Source organism: Panicum virgatum, chromosome 2K (genome assembly GCF_016808335.1).
Source record: "Panicum virgatum strain AP13 chromosome 2K, P.virgatum_v5, whole genome shotgun sequence".
NCBI classification, from domain to species: Eukaryota; Viridiplantae; Streptophyta; class Magnoliopsida; order Poales; family Poaceae; genus Panicum; species Panicum virgatum.
The window spans coordinates 43,250,002-43,257,758 of NC_053137.1; the positions used below are offsets into that span (position 1 = coordinate 43,250,002).

The window sequence follows — 7,757 nt, forward strand, 5'->3', positions numbered from 1 at the left end:
GGATGGAGCTCCAGCAGGAGCAGAGCGCGGGTGACCCGTGGAGGCGAGACTGGGAGGCGCGGGAGTGGAGCGTGGGCGGCGTGTGGAAGCGAGATCGGGAGGATGGAGGCCGGCGGCGTAGGGGAAGGAGGAGCCATGGCCGCAGAGGGGAAATAGGGAGGAAGAAGGGGTCGAGTCACCGACAAGCGGGACCCACATAAGTACATAACGGTGCTTGTTGGTGTAATGACAGCTCCATCCTCACTTCCAACCAAACAAGAAACGGAGCCATTCCATCCACGTAACCAAACATGTAGCATAGAATAATCTCATCTCTAAAATTTGGAATAGGGTCGTTCCATTCTAACTCGCTCTCCGCCAAATGCTAAGAGTGACCATATCTATATAGCAGGAACACAGTGTTAAACCTTATACACATTCCATCAGCAAGTAAAACACAGAAGTTCTATCTCTCTCTCTCTCTCCTCAAGCCAATTCAAATGGCAAGATCCTTATTGATGCTCAAAAAAGAGATACAAATGGGAACAAATAGCAAGGGCCCCCAAAAGCCTCATGCTTGGACACTGTTAGCCCCGGAGACGGACAAATATTTCCCTCCGGAGCACCACCACACACCAGGGCACGCCTGCATGTGCCTCCCATCACAGCAAAGCATGCCCCCCTCCCTCTGAAGCTCACTTCAGTAGCATCAACAAAATACCAACAAACCACTCGGAAACAAACAATTTTTGCCCTCATGAATATGAACAGGAACTTTGCAGGGGCAGGACCGGCTGCATCTTGGCAGGAGCCCTGACCGCTCTTTGACCACCCTATTTAACCCTACCGTCCACCACTCCCTGCATCTCATCACTGGCATTGCCTCCTGTTTTACTCCTCTCCATCTGCCGCCAATCGCCATGGTTTCCTCGCTGACCAATCAATGGTTCCTCTGCAGCTCTGCGCCGGGGGTTGAAGAAGACCCACTGGGTGTTGCACAGAGAAACACAAATGTGACATGTGTCTGCTGCAGCTGCTGCCTTTCTCTCTCCAGATGCCTCCATCTCTTCATCTCGACACCTTACACAGATTGGCTGGCAGTGCAGAGGCCAGAGGCCGCAATCATGGCTGAGCCGGTCGAGCAGGCGGAGCCCCCCACAGAGGTGTAAAGATCCAACCCCAAAAGAAGAGAACAAAAGGAAAAAAAAAAAAGAATCGCAGGAACACAACAGCAAACTGCAAGGAAATCGATCAAACCCTATTAATCTGCCAAAAAAAAGCCCCATGAAAATAATGCTAGTATCTACTTGCGTTCTTCCGTTTCAAATCCCCGGCGGCGACCTCTTCCTCCTCTTAGCCGGGGGAGGCGATGAGGAGGACGAGGAGTGCGAGGACAGGACCTCGTCTGAGCAGCACAGGTTCGCTGCCGATGCTGCGGTGGTGCTGGCTGCTCTTGTCCGAACGTTGCCGATCACGAGCTGCTGCATCAGTCTGTAGCAGCTGCTGATCGCATCCTACAGGCAAGAACAAAATGTTACGTCCTGCCAAATTGTAAAGTTACACAAAATGACACGGCGTAATAGCTCTCGTCTGTTACCTCTGCAAGGCCAATGCACCAGCGGACGGCGGCCTCGGGGCCGACGGACTCCAGCGACGGCGTCTCGCCGGTGGCGCGGAGCACGGCCGCTGCGGCCATTGACGATGGGCAGTGGTCCAGGAACTCGATGTCTGTGGCAGAGTTCACATTTTTCACTGTCACATTGTAGCTGCTCCATCACGGACAAACACACAAGCCAAACGAGGTAGTACATTACCATGCATTGCAGCTAGAATGACCTGTGTGGCCCGGGCAATGAGGCACCTCGTGTGCCTCTCTCCCGGATCGACCTTGCAGGCGAAGAAATCGATGAAGGTGAAGGGCGTCACGGACCGGAGCCGCCAATTCAGCGCGGTCAGGACGAGCAGCTCCATCCGGCCGACCGTCCCGGGCTCGAAGACGTACCTGCTGATGCCCTCGACCTGCCAATTGCACAACGTTCATCCATGATGTTATCTCTGATGATCACAAACGTTAATTCTCTGAAGATTTCCACACTGTGGTTGGTGGTGTAACTGCCTGTAGGTCCAGGAGGGAGGGCACGAGGGTCTCCTCCATCTTGGCGGCCAGGGAGAGGCAGGTCACGGCCAGCAGCTCCATCGCCCACCCGTCCTCCTGCTGCGCGTGCATTCAGGGGGAAACGCACAAAAAACACTGCAATCAATATGCTGGGGGGGCAAGGATCCACGAAAGCCAAGGACAGATCATGTACTATGTTCTTGCATCTCTTGTTCTTTTATTATGAGCAAAGTAGCAAACATGATAAATCTCAGACTTTGAATTCCGAAATCCATTTGTTTGTTCACATGGCACCCAGGACCAATAGCTAGGCCATGTAAGGACCATGAGCATGTTTTAGAGATCTTCACATGGCAACCACACAAGTGGTGATTTTAATTTTTGAAGAGCTACATTGATTGTTACCTACATATCTGGGAGAGTTATGCTGTATGAGGAGACAGAGGACAATAGGAGCTAGGATAAGTTAGGCAACAAAGGCCCTGTTTAGATCACAACCCGTAAACTCCGTAAACACGAAAAAAACATCACATCGAATATTTGGACACATGCATAGAGTATTAAATAAATTCTATTTACAAATTTTTTTACATGGATGGGCTGTAAATCGCGAGACGAATCTAATGAGCCTACTTAATTAATGGTTTGCAACAGTGATGCTACAGTAATTATCCATTAATTATGGATTAATTAACATCATTAGATTCGTCTCGCAATTTACAATCCATCTGTGCAAAAAGTTTTATAAATAGACTTCATTTAATACTTCAAATTAGCAAGATTCCATCGCAAATTTTTTTTGCGTTTCATCTAAACACGCCCAAACACTGTTACCTAGCTCTCTAACCAATATTAGAGTTGAGAACAAACATCTGTACGGCTTGTAAAAAGATATTTCACTTCCAGCAAGGCAGCAAAGGTTGGTGAGGTCTTCAGTTTCAGTCAAAGCATAGTATGGATAACCCTATTATCTTAGTTGTTAAACTCTGAAGTTTCAGAGGGTGACCTCAGCATGGCATGGCCCATGCCTGCTTTTTACAGTGGAGTCCTACTATATTCTATGGTTGATTGTTTCATCTAAACATATATAAATCCAAGAACATGTGTTCAGGAAACCAGCTGCGCCACAAGGCAACATTAGTCAGAAAAATAATGCAGGCTGTGTTTAGATCCGTAAAATGGTGGTAAAAAGGATCACATCGGACACTGTAGCACACTGTAGCACTGTTCGTTTGTTTGTGGTAATTGTTGTCCTACCATGACCTAACTAGGCTCAAAAGATTCATCTCGTCGTGTACATCAAAACTATGCAATTAGTTTTTTTATTTACCTATATTTAATACTCCATGCATGAGGCAAAAGATTTGATGTGATATGTGAATAGTGAAATTTGGAGAGAGAAATTTTAGAACTAAACACAGCCGCAGCAGTTTCAACCAAGGCAGGTGCTGCAAATGACTTGGTGCCTGCAGGGAGAGATGCGAGTGAGACCACTTTTGCAGTGTTTACAGCTAGCCTGCAGCAGTTTGTGTTCTTTTTCCTTTGGTTCGGAATTCAGAAAAAAACTATCACCACACCCCACAATGCACAGTCACTGCAAGGGGATGCATGTCACAATTGGCAGTTGCAGTCCAAGCACTAGCTGTCTAGCTCACAGGCCGGCCATGGCGTGGAATAAAAATGTGGACGGGGGCAAGGTGATGGCGAGGCACAATGATAAGGTGTGTTCCACACACCATGATAAAGCCGTCAGCTGCTCTAGCACTAAAGCATGGCTCCATGGCTGCAAAGGCAAAAAGACAGCTCTGTCTTGAGCGCATAAACAAACCCCATGGCCCCTGCAGCTGCACCCCCCTCATTCCGTTTAGGGGTAGTGTGGTAATTAGCCGGCTGATTATTTGATTAATCCACGAGGACACGCTCTTCCAAACCCTTTCTTTTTCCACACCAACATCAGCACTACTGCACTTTGAGAATGAACTCTTCCCCACTGACAGCCACCACCACCACACACACACTGTGTATGTAATGGCACCATACTTCTATGGCCACCACCATGCTCATGTATATGAGAAAGAATAATATTGTGCAGAGGAAAATAGCACTATAATCCATCCATCACACATGGTGCTCATGTTTTGCTGATACGTTTGAATGAAAATATTAAGTAGTTTATGTAGCGAAAAAGCGATGGCGGCGGTGGCGGCGAGCTTACCGGCAGACGGTGGAGGGAGAGGAACCGGTCCATGTAGTTGACGGCGAGGTAGGCTGTCAAGGGAAGGAATCCATAGTACTCCTGCACCTGAGATGGTGATGATGAAGACCAAGAGAGAAATAACAACATGTGTAAGATGAGATTTTATAGTTTGCAGTGCCTAAACATCTACACGCTAATAATAAGATTTTTAGAGCAAGCAAGAACACAGTCTGAGATGTGGAGAAAGCGAAGGTAGCATATGCATGGCGCGTCTATATACCTTGAGAATCCATGCAACCGACTCGGCCCGGGCGGCCGGGTCGATGGACCGCGACCGGAGCCGGTCGGGGTAGTCCGGCCGCGGCGAGTAGTCGGCCTCGCCGCCGATGAGCTCGGCGATGGAGGCCGCCGACTCCTCCTCGCCGGCGGAGCAGCAGCTCCCGTCGTCGGCGCCGGTCCCGGCGGTGCAGGCGCTGCTGCCGGCGGCCGCGGCGCCGAAGAAGGCGGCGGCGGCGTCCTCGGCGCAGAGGAGGTAGGCAGCGTCGTCCGGCATGCCGCCGGTGCCGTCACTGGGCGGCGGCCGCCATCGCCGTGGTGCTTCCCCTGCCGGGAGGAGGGAACGAACGGATCGGAGTGGGCGGCGTGGTAGTGGGGCGCAGGAACTGGCAGGCGAGGTGGTCGTAGTAGTGGAGGACGTGATGGTAGTAGTAGTAGTAGCCTATAGGCAGCAGCGTAGCGTCAGCTTGTGAGCGATCGGTGTGAGAGCACTAGCGGATATATAATACTAGCTCGCCCTGGCTAGATAGTGTATGTGTAGCATCTAGCGAGTGTGTGTGTGTGTGTGTGTGCAAGTGCTCAGGGCTCACCATGAGCAAGAGGTACAGAGATACGTGATGGACTCGTGTACAGATTAGTATCTCTCTCTGTCCTTGTTTGGTAAAAGGGAATGAGTTCCATGACTGATAAGTAGGGAATGATTGGTAAAAGGAACCGTCTCATCCTTTTTTATACATGCATGCGCCCTTGCCATCCTCTCTCAAGCTACTCGAGAACCGGCTGACAGAGGACCCACGTGGCAGCGATCCGGTCAACGACAGCTGATTAGGGATCCACGTGTCAGTGATACAAATCAATGACAGTCGAGTAAGGACCCACGTATCAGCGACCTAATCGATAGCAGACGACCCACTTATCAGTGACACAATCGACGGCAGCTGTAATAAGGATCCACCTGTTGGTGACACAGTCGACGAAAGGCGAGTAGGGACCCACATGCCAGCGACCTAGTCGTGGATAAGTTTTCGCGCAATGGACGGTGCGTGCGAGCGTGACTGCTCTCGCGACCTGGACATGGACGACAGTGGCCACACATACACGGAGCAGCATTCTGCTACCGCGGGCCCGGGCCGTAAGTGACTCAGGGTCGTCGGTCACGACTCATGATTGGAGCACGGATGGTCAAGATCTACTCGAGCCAGGGGTAGCGCGGGAGGAGATCCGATCTGATCCATCGCCTGTTGGGCTTGTCGATACGGCCTCTACTGCTCATCACAAGCATGGTGAAGAGAGGAGGAGGATAAGACACCCAGGGGAACGATACGCCCTGCTGGCTCGCCGCCGGCCGTGGCGCCCCGGCTCGTCAGCCGTGTCGTGGCAGCCGCGTACACGGCGGCCGGCAACCCAACCCAGCAGCGTGCATGGGAGCCAGCAGCCAAGGCCCCCTCTGCCGTCGCACAGGCTCTCACGGATTTCACATGGCTAGTCCTGTTACTGAGAATTGTATAATGACTGTATGCATGCGTGTACAGAGCTACAGATACGCTGACCGATCGATTTTAGCATTGACTGCAAACTATAATCCTAGATGGCTGTCTGCATATGTTTATCAGGACCCAAAAAAAAGTGCTTTAGTTTAAAAAAAAGTATTGGAAACAAAAGTGCATCAGATGATATACTGTTTACAGCTACCAGCAGAGGCAAAGCTATATAGGATCCAGTGGGTGCCTATGCACCCACGCCTAAATAAAACTCAGTGCTAACTGTCAAATTTCCATCTTACAAATCAGACCTCGGTTCATCTCTAGCTTCGCCCCTGGCTACCAGGACACATAGTAGTCGTATGTACTCTACTCTGTAGAGCCACACGGGGTACGTGTGAAGTGACCACCAGATCCGATCGACGGACAGAGATACCTGTCGAGATTCAGGTATGCTCGCGAATTTATCACGACCCCTGCAAAGGAGCGATCTAGCCATGTATATAGGGGCTGTACAAATTAACTTCATGTACCGTGCCATGGCCCTCGCCGTACCTGCACGCACATCTTAGTATCTGACGACCAGCGCCGCCACGTACATGGGCCCGAGCTGCTGCCATTACCACTGCTCACGGGCCGCGCCGCGCCGTCGCCAGAGCTGACGACGACGGTAGCCGCCGCCGCTCGCCATGGATCGCGAAGCTCCGGCCCGGCGCACGGCCGATCCGTCAGGAGCAGAGCAGGGGGCCGCGTCTTTCAGAGACGCCCCGGCCGGTCCCTCTGCTACGGCTCCGTTGTCTACCTCGCATCGTCTACCCCTGCATGCCTGCGTGGCACGAACATTGAAGTGGATGCTGTAGTTTTCAAATCTCCATCTCCATTGAATGAACTGTGAACAGCTACCTCCCTTTTACAGCTTCGACAGCCATCGTGGACGGCGTTGACTTGCTCAGCGGGCTGTTCGTCCTGCGAGGGGCAGAGGGCAGAGTGAGAGTTAGTGAAGCTGCCGTGGACGATGTCATTGGGGTTTCCGGCGCTTACGTTGCAGCATGGATCGGGGTTTATGGGTGCCCCATCTGCAGGACTCTTGACCTGCAAACCAAAACATGAGGTGGAAAACGACCAAGTGGTTACAGTGGTAGTGGCGGATAAGGCTGCCTGCCACATTCTAAAATAGTGTGGTCAACTAGTTGCTGGAAAAGTTTCAGCCATCAGAGAACAACAGCGATACATTAATCTTTTTTTTGAACGAACAGCACAAGATAGTGCGATTTTTTATTGATATAGCAGAAAAAATATAAGACTACAGTTCTGGAAGACCATAGGCAGGAAAAAAAGAAATAAAAAAAGACTCACCCGGTTGGATTGGGACGTTAATACGGGGAACAGCGCAGCTCAACTCTCCACTGCTCAACTCTCGCCCGGTTGGATTGAGACATCAACACAGGTAAAACTCAAAAACTGCAGGGCACAGCGGCCGAGCAAGCCAAGATGCCGCGACTACCAACCTTCTCCTGCCCAGAAAGTCGCCGTCGAAACATGATTCCACGTCGAAAGAAGTCGAGAAAATCGGACCGCACCACACCGAGTAGGCCACCACCATGCGGGACCTGTCGCCATAGTGCCGCTGCCCCACCATACACCATCCGACAGAGTGAAAACCACCAAATCTGGACTTCTCGCAGGCTGCCTCGCCGTCACAACCGCG

The 7,757-nt window shown here is 51.3% G+C and overlaps 1 protein-coding gene across 5 annotated transcripts; it reads right to left on the reverse strand.

Moving 5' to 3' along the window:
• Nucleotides 1-385: 385 nt before the first annotated feature.
• LOC120678649 (cyclin-D2-1-like) lies at nt 386-5,248 on the reverse strand. Of its 5 annotated transcripts, none has more exons than XM_039959925.1 (6): nt 4,573-5,248; nt 4,311-4,397; nt 2,096-2,191; nt 1,794-1,998; nt 1,577-1,707; nt 386-1,493 (listed from the first exon to the last, which is right to left on the reverse strand). In XM_039959925.1, exons 1-6 carry the CDS (start codon nt 4,843-4,845, stop codon nt 1,302-1,304), a joined length of 984 nt encoding a protein of 327 aa, XP_039815859.1. In that variant the 5' UTR covers nt 4,846-5,248; the 3' UTR covers nt 386-1,301. The 5 variants fall into 5 exon arrangements, with proteins under 5 accessions (XP_039815859.1, XP_039815854.1, XP_039815847.1 ...); XM_039959920.1 differs by having other exon boundaries at nt 2,093-2,191; XM_039959913.1 differs by having other exon boundaries at nt 2,096-2,194.
• Nucleotides 5,249-7,757: the final 2,509 nt, after the last annotated feature.

Bases quoted from the DNA above. Each gene is read 5' to 3' on its own strand.
- LOC120678649 (XM_039959906.1), bottom strand. From the start codon at position 4,845: ATGCCGGACGACGCTGCCTACCTCCTCTGCGCCGAGGACGCCGCCGCC. The intron at 4,398-4,572 runs GTATATAGACGC...TCACCATCTCAG, and splicing joins CGGTTGCATGGATTCTCAAG to GTGCAGGAGTACTATGGATT. The intron at 1,494-1,576 runs GTAACAGACGAG...TCTTGCCTGTAG, and splicing joins GGTGCATTGGCCTTGCAGAG to GATGCGATCAGCAGCTGCTA.